Raw genomic sequence first — 15,308 nt, forward strand, 5'->3', positions numbered from 1 at the left:
TGTTGGCTGGCAACTAACATACTTGTTACAGTGGCACTGATGCAGTGACAGTGATAGTAGCACATGTTTAGTTTAACAATTTCTCTTTGGCAATGCTCTTTGGCATGGCTCTCTCTGGGCAAGTTTTCTAATTTACACATTTGCTTTCAGAGGTATCCCAGGCATAGTTACAGTTGCTCAACTATGAAGGACCAACTGGGTGAACCAATCTGCTGCAGTGCCACCCTGAGGCAGACCAGTGCTACATTTTAAAAAGACATAAGCTTGGTGATTGTGGGTTACTATTGAGTATCTATTTTTCCCCAGACAGCACCATGTAATAGGTTCATTTTCAGCTAATTTTGATTTTGAGACATTCAAGAGGTTAATTAGGAGGTCCCAGACCACCCAGGACCCCCTGTATTTTGCACCTTGACTGAATTGTGTGAATGGACTGTTATGCTGCTCACAGGGACCAGAAAGTATACTGGCAGATGAAGTAGGAACCATGTTTTGTTACTGAGGGGCTAACTGAGGGGCTGGCAAATAAACTGGCTCAACTTCTAAGGCATTAAGCCGACCCTGCTGACAAAAAACAGGCCAGTGTAATGCTGGCCTATGCTGGTTTTTACTTGCATGGTCATGCTGGTTGGCTAGCATACTAGCATCTAAAACACAACATATGGTGGTTTAGCTGGTTATTAGCTATGCTAATCTATGCTGGTCTTTTTGTAGCAGGGCAGTGAGGGAAGAGGAATGTGAGGCATCATTAGCTTGATCTTAACGCATTACAGGAAACTGCAAAAAAGCGACGGCAATAGTAGCATATGATAACCAAACTACATTTCTTGGTGGAGTTGATTTTTTCTTTAGAACTTAAAATACGTGTATTTTATCAAGTTTTATGTTCTCACTATTTTATAAAACAATAAGCCACTTAAAGAATGGCATAAAAAAGAAAAAAAAGTTTAGATAAACCATGCCTTTGTCTGAGGTTTTTGTTTTTCAAATATGCAAGAGACTTTTCTTTTCAGCTAAGTAAAAAACACCCCTGAAAAGATGTTAAAACAGCTACACACGCGTTCCTTAAACACTCCGCTTCATGTTCATGAAAGTACTGTATCTTCCTTGGAGTGAAAAGTGGGTTTTACCTAAACTATGATTTGAAACTTGTCAACAACTGTTAAAAGCATGTGAGACTATTTTGGGTCCAGAGGTTGTTTAAACACTTGAAAGGTCTGAGTATCAATGACCACTAACATCACAATAGGGGGGTAAAATGCGTGGTCTTTGGCTTTATTCTGAAGCTAGCACTGTCACTAAGATTGGCACTAAGATTTACATGTGTGATATTGTTTTACCTGCTAAGGGTTAAAAAGGGTTAAAAGATGCTCATTTCTATTAAAAGCATTGTGAAATCCCCCAACTTGGACAGGCAGATGAACATGTTTGAAACAAGGTATGTTGTCAAGGCATGCTGGCTGACTCTTCATGTTGTAATTCCATTATAATTCCGGGTTCAAGGTCAATATCCCTCAAGGAAGAGAGTACATGAACGCTCTGGGTACTGTAGTCCAGGAGGGCTGAGTTGTTGTATGTTTCCACTGGACTGGTGTGGTCCCCGTTGTGGTTCAGGGAAGTTTCGCAGATGGGAGCTGTGAGTAAAGAGAGCTCCAGCTGGTCAATAGTGCTGGTCTGCTGGGTAAGAACATCCTCACAGGGTGCCATAGTGACTGTCGCCATGGTTTCAGCTTCAGAGGGGAACGTGGAGATGGCTGTGTGTGGAGTGTCGGAGGACAGGGAACGCCTGAGCTTGGCCCTCGCGTTCTGAAACCACACCTTACAAAGAGAGAGAGAAGAGAAGGTATTTCTTCACTTCACCATCAGAACCTGATTACGTTCAGTTCTGCAGCTCAGATGATTCATCTGAAGAGTAGAAATCCAGCTCACAGACAGAGGGGCCAAGACATTTTTCATTTTCACAGGTGGCAGTTTTAGTACCAGAACCACAAACAGACCAATCACATGTACAGTTTTTATCCTGAGTTAGTTCAATTTTTTCCCATAGGGTGTTAATGGCAGACTGAGTTTAACTGCCATAAATGTTGTCACAAAGGACATTTCTCACACTGCCCCACATGGACATTACATACAGTCTCATACTCATATTAGCAACACATATCACACATATTAGCAACCATAGCTACAGTCTATCGGCACCTAAGCAACCACCTGGGACAGCATAGCAATGAACTAGAAACACTTAAGCAGCCACCTGAGATACCATAACAATGGCCTAGCAGCACCTTAACAACCTGTGTGGAAAAGAAAATCCCTGGTTTATTGCACACTAAGGCTTATTATTCAGTAAACACAGGGGTTTCAATGCAAACTGGCTGGACTATTCTTAGATTATAGAAGTGTATAATAAAACTTTAAGAGGTTAAAGTGTCCAAATATATTTTAAGGCCACTACATATCTATCTATCTATCTATCTATCTATCTATCTATCTATCTATCTATCTATCTATCTATCTATCTATCTATCTATCTATATGTAATCCTCATCATCAGCAGTCAGTGCCTTAGTTGTGCCTTAGTTCTGTTAGTTTTTCTCCAGACTTTCTCCACACAAACAGTTTATGAGTTTTAAATGTGTCCAGTATGTTTGGGTCCACTTTAAATATTTGAAACAAGATCTTTCCAAAAATGAACCTAATTCAGCTCATAAGTTTAATCTTTCTACTGTTTGATTAGCACCAATACACTGAAAGGCATCACACTTCCCTCTGCTCTGGATTAGTAAACTGGTATGTAGGCCTCTGGTGTTTTTCCTGAGTTTCCGCATTAGTGAAATAACACTCTGAAAGTAAATCTGATACGATGTTCCTGCTGCTGTGGGAAAGCGTCCAAACTTTTCCAATTTTAGAATTTTTTTGTAACCTAAGATAAACATCAACACACCCACTCAAACTACATTTAAAGGATATTAGCATCCTAAAAAAAAGGAAAACCTTTTGCTTGCCCATTTTTTTCAAAATCTCTCCATAATTCAATCATCACCAGGTGCAAGCAGGGTCATTCAGAGGGGTGTGGTGTGAAGTGGTTCAGACGTGTTTACAGTGGTGGTGACCATTTACAGTGGTCACCTGACTACAACACAGATAGACATTTTATTTACTATTCAGAATCACCAGTGAAACTACACAAGTCTTCTGGGTCTTTTTTAATGCTGATAATAATAAAACAGTCATAAATCTAAAAACATGTTTTCTTTCAGGCACTATTTTGCCTCATAACACCCTGCATGTATCCCTCAAAAAATGTAGACAAAACCTTTTCTCAGAACTATCATAAAACAGTGTCTCATATGCCAGGCAGTGAATTCATAACCATTTCACGTAATAACTTTGTGTGAGGGAGCGTTTAGAGGTGGACGTCTGGTTCCTATCACCACCACCGTGAGCAATTTTGACTCTAAATGGTAAATTTCACACCAAAAAAACCCAAGTTACTCTGTTTACATCCATTTAATTATGCAGAAATGAGGACAAATCAGTGGAATTGCCCTTAGGACTGTCAAAACAGTATGAAATCATGTTTATTCTTGCTTTCAGTGTCACTTTGGAACTTTTCATGTTTTTCTGTGACACTACAAATTAAAGGTTTTAATAAATGAGCATATGTTCTTTGTTGGTATGCCATACGTTAACATACTAAATATTAATGTTGTGTAATAAACCAACACAAAAAGCTTCTCAGTGCTGTGGGCACAGATGGGTATGGTGTGTAAACACCTCTGAGCTGAAGCACATTAATAAAAGCACTGCTGTCGTACTTGTAAGACTCTCTTTGGTAAGCCGGTGTGATTGGACAGGTTGATCCAGTCTTTGCCGTCCGGGTTGTGCTTCTGAGCAAAGTAGGCCTCCAAAGCCCTAAGCTGCTCCCTCCGAAAACACGTCCTCATTCGCTTAACACGTCTCTGAGCCCCACCCCCAGGGACCCTCTCGTCCAGTCGCGGCTCAGGACTGCTCACTGGCTCCTCCCCATCTCCTGCAAAGGAAACCATAGTAACCAAGACACCTGAGAGGGCCTGAGAGAATTAGTGTCTCACACAATCTCTGATCACAGCCGGCAGGAATGACGCTCATTGTCACAGAGTGAAAATGCTTTTGTAAAGCTGGTTCCTCGTTTGGTTTGAGTTACTGAACAGCTGCACTCCTCAGGGACGTTTTCTTCATCCATAAATCCACAGAATGAGTTCTGTACAACTACCCAGTCCCATACAACTGACCTCTTACACCCCGGGCATATTTACAGCTATGGATTATTCAGTATCTACTGTGAATTATTCAGTAATCAATATGAAAGATTCAGTATTTACTACAAATTATTTAGCATCCACTATCTACTATGAATTATTCAGTATCTACTATAAATGATTCAGTATCTACTACACATGATTTGGTATCTACTATAAATTATTCAGTACCTATTGTGAATTCTTCAATATTTATTCAGTATCTACTATAAAGTATTTAGTATCTGTTATGAATTATCAGTATCTTATATAAATTATTCTGTCACTACTATAATTTATTCAGTATTTACTACAAATTGGTTAGTATCTATTGTGACTTAATCAGTAACCACTATAATTTATTCAATATCGACTATAAATTATTCAGTACCTATTGTGAATTCTTCAATATTTATTCAGTATCTACTATAAAGTATTTAGAATCTGTTATGAATGATCAGTATCTTATATAAATTATTCTGTCACTACTATAATTTATTCAGTATTTACTACAAATTAGTTAGTATCTATTGTGAATTAATCAGTAACCACTATAATTTATTCAATATCGACTATAAATTATTCAGTACCTATTGTGAATTCTTCAATATTTATTCAGTATCTACTATAAAGTATTTAGAATCTGTTATGAATGATCAGTATCTTATATAAATTATTCTGTCACTACTATAATTTATTCAGTATTTACTATAAATTGGTTAGTATCTATTGTGAATTAATCAGTAACCACTATAATTTATTCAATATCTACTATAAATTATTAATTAATTAAAAAAAATTAAGAGACCCTTATTAGTCACACAATGGGGAAATTTCACCTCTGCATTTAACCCATCTGTGAAGTGAAACACCACATACACTCTAGTGAGCACACACACACTAGGGGGCAGTGAGCTCACTTGCCCAGAGCGGTGGGCAGCCCTATCCGCAGCGCCCGGGGAGCAGTTGGGGGTTAGGTGTCTTGCTCAAGGACACTTCAGTCATGTGCTGTTGGCTCTGGGGATCGAACCAACGACCTTCCGGTCACAAGGCTGGATCCCTAACCTCCAGCCCATGACTGCCCCCTTAAAGTACCTATTGTGAATTCTTCAATATTTATTCAATATCTACTATAAAGTATTTCGTATCTGTTATGAATTATCAGTATCTTATATAAATTATTCTGTCACTACTATAATTTATTCAGTATTTACTACAAATTGGTTAGTATCTATTGTGAATTAATTAGTAACCACTATAAGTTATTCAATATCTACTATAAATTATTCAGTAATAACTACAAATTATTCAGTATCCTCACTGAATTTTTCAGTTACTACTATCAATTATTCAGCAATGACAATAATTTTTTTGTAATTTAATATTTTAGAACATTTATTGAGTATCTACTATATATTATTATATTATTTACTACTATGAATTATTCTAAAACTACTATAAATGATTTAATATCTATAATTCATTATCACTATCCCCTATGATTTATTCAGTAACTACTATGACAATATTGTTGTGTAGTTATGAGAGTGAGGAGCTAAAGTGTGCATTCCAAACATACAGAGTTCACAAACCTAACACAGCGAACTGCTAGACAATAAATGACTTAACATGCTTAACATGAAGATCCAATTAGATCTAAAGAAGTGCCCCTTTCAGTTCCTGGTGGTGGTTTCCTCGGAAAACCAAAAGTTATGAAATCTCAAACACTTCAGTCCAGTCTTTTGTCTCTGGAGTTTTTTTTGTCCAATCTTTTGTCTCTGGAGTTTTTAATGACCAATATGCCTGACAGACAAATCAATGAGTTCAGTTAAGAACTGTGATACTTTAACACACAATGTGTCAAAACAGAAATCAGTGGGCCACACAGTGCGTTGTGATTTAACACCTTATGGAAGTTTATGGGGATTCATATTGATCTGATTTTAATAACCAGCATTTTGACCGCAGATGGACAAAGGAGAACCTGCCATGTGACTCTGGGGGAAATTTACAGAGCATCACTCTCATATAAAAACTGAAAACTGAAGATATTTTACACAGTTTGAGAATCCCAGCTGCTCTTCATGCTTTCTGAGCACTGTATGAAGAATGAAGCAATAGAAACCAGTGTTCAGAGTGGTCAGTGTCCAACACAGCAGTCACACTGACTCTGATTCTGCTGGAGTTTTTACACACATCAGGGTTACTGCTAGGTTGAGACTGGGCCAAAAAATAGGTCAGAAATGGACCACTATGAAGGTCTAGAGTACGACTAATACAAACTGTACATCAACAATATGATCTGAACACAGCAAGGTGGAGCTACAGGAGAGGGTTTCTGATAAAGTGACCAGCGATCATAAATGAGCAGTAAATTATTTATGAAGTCATTCACTGACCCGGTAAGTTGGTAAGTTGGAGGGATTCGTCAGTTTGGTAATGTGATTGACAGTAAAGGCTCCGGCCTTCAACACAGTACAGGTTTCCTGGAAGCAGAGTGACGTCACATTCCTGCAGAATGCATACAAACACATTCCAGAGGGCACTTTAAAAAATGAAAGAACTTAAACGCAGACACAAAGTCCTCAGCTTCAACACTGTGAACATATCACTTATAAAAGTGGAATCACATCATAATAGACAAAAAAACAGAAGACAGTGATTAGTAATTCTGTCTGACCTGTATTAGATTGAAAACAGTATTAAACTGTAATATTTGATGTTTTACCTCATCAAATTTTACCACTGATTTACATCAGTTTGGAGACTGACGCTACAAACTGATCCAGTTTTGAGAACAGATTTGCTTTTGCCTATCTATTCTAACTTTATGGGAATTTTAATTAACTTAATATTAGAGATTCATTCTGGATGTTAATTTTATTAGAACTTCATTCTGTGTATTAATTTAATCGGAAATGAATTCTGGATATTCATTTTATTAGAACTTTATTCTGGATGTTAATTTAATCAGAACTTCATTTGAGATACTCAATTTAATAGAACTTCATTCTGGATATTAACTTTATCAGAACTTCATTCTGCATAGTAATTTTATCAGAACTTCATTCTGGATATTAACTTTATCAGAACTTCATTCTGGATATTAACTTTATCAGAACTTCATTCTGGATATTAACTTTATCAGAACTTCATTCTGGATGTAAGTTTTATTAGAACTTAATTCTGGATATTCATTTAATTAGAACTTCACTCTGGATATTAATTTTATTAGAATCTTATTCTTAATCGTCTACAGTATTTTTCTTTTAAACAAACTATATAGACACGTTATAATAAATAAAAAGTAAAAAATATAAAAAACAACTTTTTACATTTACTTGCCAGAATATTTGTCTTTTTTTATTATTAGTCTATCTAGTTATTGGAAAGGCTAGCAATACAGTTATAATTAGGAATTATCATCAGCCCAGGTTCTTTATTGTATATTCACAATTATAGTGTATAACACTTCATTACTTATTCATATTGCTCTTGTTCTGTTTTCATTTTCTTGTCTGGTGTTGACCAGAGGAGGATGGGTTCCCCTTTTGTGTCTTGGTTTCTATCAAAGTGTCTTCCTCTTGCTCCTAGAGAGTGTTTTTGCAATGCTCATTGCAACTGCATTTACTATAAAGTTGTTTTTTTTTAAACAGCCATAGTGAAATGTGTTATACAAATCAATTTGAATGGAACTGAACTGAATGTTTAGTGGATCAGTGTGTAAGATGGTGTTTAAAAATGGAATAAAGTGTGTAAAAGTGTGTAAAAATGGAACATACAAAAGATTTTCATTGCTCTTGTGTTTCATTAGCTTAAAACAGGGGTGCACAACTCCAGCCCTGGAGGGTCAGTGTCCAATACAGTTTTGTGATTAACCTACTTAAACACACCTGATTACACTTGTCTGTTGCAAGGTTTAGTGGGTGTGGTCGAGTAGGGTACCTCCAAACTGCGCTGGACTCTGGCCCTCCATTACCAGAGTTGTGCAACCCTGGCTTAGAACGAGCCTTTCATATCTACACAGGGAGCAAGTCCTCTTCCAATGGAGACTGTCATGCTTGTTGCTACAGTAACCCAGAATGGACAATCCAAACTCTGGCTCTACAGAGCACCATTCATGTTTTTCCATTGAAGCAGCAGCCTGGATTTGATGGCGCTACAGCACTGACTGGAAGATGTAGAAAGAAGAATAATCTTTGTTTAAACCTGCCCTTCCCCAGCATATTTATAGGTCGATCTGTACATAAAACGTGGATATTTGATAGCTTAAATCTCTGTATCAGAAATACTACAAGCATTAAACCTAAAGCTAAAGTCAGCTTCTTATTCACCAGCATCTTGTTTGAAATTTCCTGTTCCACCTTACATGGTGCAGCAGCTACGTTCTGGCGCTGACGTTCAGCTTCTTGTTCAAATTCTCCTGTTTCACCTTATTGTAACACCCCAGGCACCAAAGTGTTACTGCAGGGCCATTTAAGGTGGAACGGGACTTTATTCAAATGAAAAACACTGAGTCACTACACTGTGCTAATGATATGCTTATGCTCGGTAGGATAAATCATTAGAACTCCGGCGCTTTCTATTGGGAGACGTTTGAAAACCCAAATTTTGAAGCAAAAACAAACAGAAATCAACAAACAAAATTAAAGTCAACGTGACACCGATGGCAGAAAACATGACGGCCACCGTATGTTTTTGGAAAATCTGGAGCAACCTCACCACTAGAAATTACAGGCTGATCCTTAAATGGCGCAGCATTACACATTAAACTTCTGCACATACTGGGAGCCAACATGACCTGAGCCTGTTGGTAAAAATGATGTAGATGCTAAATATTCTACTCCATGTATTTGTTACCTAAACTCATGTATAGTCAAACAGGATGTAGAATCACAGACCTGGCAGGAAAAGCACTGAAGGTGAAATGTCATGTCACCGGACCTCATGACCAGAGCGGACGACGGGATTGGCTGACAGCAGCGGGCGCATCGCCCAACACCAAAAAGCCTGAAAAATAACCCATACAGTGCATTTCATAAAAGAAGTGTTCTTGGAGATGTTTATTTTGAGTTCATTTGTATTTTGTTCACACTAAATTGTACTAATAACACAGTATAAATCTGACTAGCTTAGCCAGGTATTAATCAGTGGATAAGTGGTCACCCTGGTCCTATAAAACACCATGATAAACGTTTTCATTGGTCTATAACCATGACTGGACAGTGACAGAGAACTTGAACTTGAAACAGTGTCAATAATACACACATCACTGTTTCCATCCATGCTCTATTTAGACAGACATATATGTGGGGTAAATACTGTAGTATACCATCAACACAGTAGCACGATGGTTTAAATTGAAGGGCGTAATGACCTACAGTCCTACCGTCTCTGCTCTGAGTGCTGAGATTAGAGCTCTGGAGGTTCACCTGCAGTAGTCCAGCTGGCAGTAGATGCTGCCGTCTCTGTAGTAGAGAGAAGAGTGCATTTGAAGCTCACACTGGCACTGACTGCAGCGTAAACAGGACCCGTGCCAGGCCTGTCCAGCGGCTAGCAGGACGAAACGGTCACTGACCCGCTCGCCACATCCTCCACATATCAGAGGAGCTGCCACGAGCGACGGCTGTGAGGAGTAAATTTAAGAGAGAGAATTACAGTGTTATTAAAATCATACAACTATCAAACACATGCAGTAAAGCAAATCCAGTTCCCCCTTTAGTCCAAATGTGGTCAACCAGTCAAGACATGTTTGGAGTCTGAAGTTTGCTTCTATAGGTTTTGCGCGAACTAACGTAGCTAACATGTAATATAAGCTTAATAGCAAAACCAATTAGTATGGTACTGAATGCGAAGTCATCACACTCGCCTCAAACTGTGTGGAGGTGTTCAGTATCTCTAACTGACTTGATCACGTGGTTTCTGACGCTGTGTTAGGGTCGCCAGCCGTCCCGTAAAATACGGAATCGTTCCTTAATTAGAAGCTAAAGGACGAACTGATACAGGACGTTCTTTGTTCCGTATTTTTGAGAACCAATTCAGGGCAAATCTATAGGAGAGAAATATTACAGGTTAGACTACTAAGCCTGGGACTGCTGCTCTGTCATGTTATATTCAGAACCCAAACGGAGGACATGACTCTCGACCAATGAGAAGCTCTGTCAGTGCTATGATTTAAAAAATGGCGAAGTCTGAGCAGAAAACGCAGACAAACTCCAAACGTTACATCAGCGCTTCTATTTTGCATATTCGCCACATTTAAATGTTGAAGAGCATCAAACTACTTTTGCTATCAGACAAAGATAAACCAACTACACACGGAATGCTGCTAAAATGATGTCTTCATTCACTTCAGGAAAAGCCCTACCTCGTCCTTTGTGAAACAGTAATTGCCCCCTTAGCTACTAAATCACCCAGTTAGCCAAATTCAATTGACTCCACTTCTTTGTCTGATGCCTTTTTTAATCTCGCTCAACCACTTTTGATATTAGCAAACACTTGGGAAACTGAACTGACCACCTATTTCAGTTGTAGAAGTCTGATTTGGTTGCCTGACATTTGTTCATAGGGTCTTCCATGTGAGGGACCTGATTTGGTCAGGTGACCAAAGTAGTGTAGTAGGACCTGCTTTCTTGTGAAGGATCTGATTCAGTAAAATGACATTTATTTTGCAGGATCTGCTTTTTTTATGAAGATCTGATTGACATTCATAATTATGTTCTTATCAAAAAGACCTGATAGGTTCATTTTTCATTTGTGTTGAGTTTTCATAGGGTCAAAGTCCACTTGCCTATGCATCGGCTTTAACCCCTCAAACATCAGACCGTCAGTCCTCTCCTGGTAAATTGTAGCATGTTTTGTTCCCACTTTCTGTAAACTTTAGAAACGCAGCCAGGGTTGCTTTATTTTGTGTGGGCGTGTTACGTGTAAACCTACGTTTTGTTTCGTTTTGTGTTCGTGCCTCTCTTGGTCTCTTCCTTCACAGGTACCTGCTCTGGAACCAGTCATGTGAGGAGAACCAATCAGAGGCCTGGCTGGTGCAGTTGGGGGAGGAGCCTATGTTTTAAAAGAGGCCTTCAAGATGGCAGAAGATATCGAGGACTGATCCCGTGTGCTGTTTTAGTTGTTTAATCTCTTGTGCTGGGATGTGCTTTTGTTTTAGCTGTTTTATTGGTGCTTCTTTTAACTTAGTTTGCTAGACTTTGTCTCTTGTGTTGGGGAAGTGCTTTAGTTGGTATGTTACCTGCATACTTCTAACTTTGCTTCACATGAGATCACCTGGGGTGTCAAACAGGTAAAAGGGGCGCGCCTATACATTCGCACCACTTAGAGGTCTACTCTGTCTAGCTCCCTGGGTCAAGGGCACTGCCATATGTACTTTTGGTGAGCGGCTAGGCAGATGTAGAGAAGTTGGCTTTTGTTTCCTTTTTTAGATGAACTAAATACTAGGCTAATACTAGGCTGGTGTGGTTCAGTTTAGTCTTGTTCTTTTCTTTGGTGCCGTCCAGTTTGATTCTTCCAGTGTGGTGCTGGGTATCACAGCACTCTGGTTTTATTGAGGTTTGCTTTGATAAAATGGCTTTAAAAGCTCTATATTGGTCTGTTCCTCAAGCTTCCAATCCGTTCCCACCAGTTCAGTATTTTAATGCCACGTTACTGATCCCACGGCACTTTCACTTCACGGATGGGTTAAATGCGGATGTGGAATTTCCCCGTTTGTGAGATTAAAAAAGTATCAGTTAACAATGCAATGCCTAATATGCACTTAACAATGATTCTTCAGATTGATGGAGAATGTGTTGTATATTTTCTTGTATATATTGTTCTTATATTGTTCTCTATAGCACCAAAAGGGGTTCTTCTATTATTACAAACTTGATCGTAACAAGAGAAGAACCCTTTCTGGTGCTATACAGAACGCCTTTCAAAAAGGTTCTATGTAGAACCATATACAACACATTCACCATCAAAGTGAAGGACTATTTTTCAATGCAATGAACCATTTAATCATGGAAAGTGTTCTTTGAGTGTTCATGGTTCTATATAGAACCATTTTCTTTACTAAAGAACCCTTGAAGAACCATCAATTTTAAGAGTGTGCAAATCTCTGAATAGGCACCAGCCTGTTTAGCCGAGCTCCTGCACCCCTCCAGCCCTGACCGAACACTTCAGCCCCCAAACTATGTAGTGTCTTCATGACTGTCCCTCTCTTCCGTCCTTCAAAGCTCAGCTTTAGACCTGCCTATTCTCTCAGTACTTTCAATCTTCTGCTCACTGAGGTTTTTCCCTCCCCTGCCTCTGTAAAACGGCCTCGGGTGTGAGAAAGGCTCTAGATAAACTGATAAACCTATTATTCTTATTATGAGAAATAAGACTGCGGGTTAAATGATGATCATTACACTGGGCGTAGATATATCATCCCCACTGGAGCCGCTGTTTGATTGGCCTGCAGGTTCTGCCCCGCCCTCGCTGTTGTCATGGAAACTGCTGTACAACAACTCATCAAGGGATCCATCATCTGGAGACACCATCCTGACTCTGAAAGTGCAGAATGTAAGAAACAGAAACTTCCCTCCGAAATGAGCCAGTTCAGCCAGGGCTGGATTAAATTAATCTTAAAATTAATCCAGAGCTTTTATTTACTTTCTATTTACTTTTCCTTCTCCTATTCATTGCTTTTAATAGCAAGCCAGCAAAGTTTATTAATGTAGCGCTTTTTACAACAGGTATTGTCACAAAGCAGCTTTCCAGGAAAATCCAGGTCCGAGCCCCCAGTGAGCGTCGCCAATGGCGACAGTGGCAAGAAAAATCTCCCTAAGGGAACACTGAGAGGAACCAAGACTCAGAAGGGGAACCCGTCCTCCTCTGGTTGACACTGGATAGCAAACATTGTTAGTATAAAGTATTATAGTACAAAGCCGGGAAAAACAGGCGGAGCAGTGGTTAATTAGATAATAATACACCTCTCAGCTTTGAAAGCCACTGTCAAATGACTTCCACTGCAACAGTAAAGTGTTTTAATCCAATCAGATGACAGGATTTTAAAAAATGATACGGATTTTTCCAATTTTTCCCCAGTTCTGCATAACCCAGTGTGTGAGACGTAAACAGAGATTCACAGCAGTTTGGTGTGAAGCGGTTCAGACGTCTTTACAGTGGTGGTGATGGGAACCAGGGGTCGCCATGACTACAGCACAGATATAGACACTTTATTTACCATCCAGAACCACCAGAGAACCTACACGAGTCTTCTGAGCTTATATGGAATGTCAATGATGGAAAACAGTGGAAAATCTGGAATGATGAGTTTTCTTTGGGGACTATTTTGCCGCACAGCGCCCTGCATGTCTCCCTCCACCATGAATGGAGTTGAAGTTCTCTAAACTCTCATAAAGCAGCGTCTCAGTTCATCAGGCAGTGAATTCAGAACCAGTTCATGTAGGAACTTTCTGTGAGGAGCTTTTAGAGGGACGTCTGGTTCCCATCACCACCACTGTGAACGGTTCTGACTCGGTTTCTGTAGAACACACCAAACCACTCTGAACGACTCTGTTTACATCTCAATTATGCAGACAATATGAAAAATCTGTGTAATTTCTAAAAATCCTCAAACCAGAGAGGCGTATTAACAGCTGTGCATAGAAGAAGGCAAAGTGATTATAAAGTATAAAAGGTCTGAAGGTGTAATTCCATCCAGGAGTGGCTGAACTGGCTCATTATAGAGGGAGGTAACAAGCCAACCAATGTTTTATTACACGCTTCTGTATCCTAAGAAAAAGCTCTATTAGTTTGCATCAAAGTCCCTGTAGGTAATGAATAAAGGGGTTAAATGCAAATTTTGAAAAACCTGTGAAACTCAGCACAGCTTCAAACAGGTTGCTTTAAAGGTGAAGCTTTTGTGAGTAAGGGGCACATAACCTGTTAAAATGCATTAATTTAGTGGTTCAATTTAAATAATTTCTCTCCCAGAATAGAGGAGCAACATTTAAATACACATTAGACGCTTTCATTACTCATAAACAATAACAAATAACAAAATGAAAGCTTCCTTTGTTTTCTATTTAACATTTTTCATTTTCATCCAAACTCTTTACCGACAGTTAGAATTAAATAATGATAAAAATCAGTCGCAGTTACTGCGGGAAGGAAACTCTGTACCATTATAATAGTATTAAGACAGTAGAATGAAGGTCCACATACCTCTTCACTGCTCCGATGTTGACCTCAGATGGAACTGTCCCTCAGTCCTCGGTTGTTTAACGCTGTTCTCTCACCTCCTGCTTTATTCCCATGATGCCACGGCTCACCTGTAAACAACTCTGCTAGCAGGTGCGAACGGTAGATGATTGGCTGCAGCCTAGAGAAGCAGGCGGAGTTTAGCGCCCAGGAAGACAGAAGGTCTGTCCCGAAGGACCAATTAAAAAAGCCAAACTGCCGTGCAAGATGGTGAAGAACCCGAAAATAAGCTCAAACTCCTTGAAGAGCTGAGCCACGAGAACTAGCACACTGAGGCCTTCTGACGCAGACCTGCCGCTCAACTCAGGAGATTCTAATAAAAGACCAGGTCAGAGATCTCAGGGGCTCCTGAAGAGAACGTCATATTTAACACAGGCATTTCCTCATATACGAACAGGTTCCTGACCTCCTCCTTCATCCCTCACAATTAAACAGGCTGTTTTTCTTACTGCACCTTTAATATCACCGGGAGAAAACCTCGTATCTCCAAAATGGTAACTTTACAGGAGAAGGAAAAAACACACTTCACTTTTAATGGAAGTCAATGGAACCAGAATTTTTGCCAAGTCATTTTGGGAGGTTTCTTTTGGTCCATTCACCGTGAAGTTTACATACAACGTAAAGAGCAACAGGCACTTTCAGTTTTGTCAAAAACTAAAAAACAAGAAAAAACAGAGATACAAGTTTTTTTTCCCCGACAGCAGAGATATGTAAATAAGCTCTGTTTGGATTGGCTGCCCTCATTCAGAAAGTTTTTGTGATTCCAGCCCCAGATACTTCAGTGTTAGGAGA

At 39.2% G+C, this 15,308-nt stretch overlaps 1 protein-coding gene across 1 annotated transcript; it reads right to left on the reverse strand.

The window, feature by feature from the left end:
- Positions 1-1,446: 1,446 nt before the first annotated feature.
- LOC119264339 (LIM/homeobox protein Awh-like) lies at positions 1,447-12,811 on the reverse strand. Its single transcript, XM_037542798.1, has 6 exons — positions 12,680-12,811; positions 9,713-9,906; positions 9,182-9,290; positions 6,680-6,791; positions 3,819-4,030; positions 1,447-1,818 (listed from the first exon to the last, which is right to left on the reverse strand). Exons 1-6 carry the CDS (start codon positions 12,809-12,811, stop codon positions 1,447-1,449), a joined length of 1,131 nt encoding a protein of 376 aa, XP_037398695.1.
- Positions 12,812-15,308: the final 2,497 nt, after the last annotated feature.

This window comes from Pygocentrus nattereri, chromosome 11 (assembly GCF_015220715.1).
Source record: "Pygocentrus nattereri isolate fPygNat1 chromosome 11, fPygNat1.pri, whole genome shotgun sequence".
NCBI classification, from domain to species: Eukaryota; Metazoa; Chordata; class Actinopteri; order Characiformes; family Serrasalmidae; genus Pygocentrus; species Pygocentrus nattereri.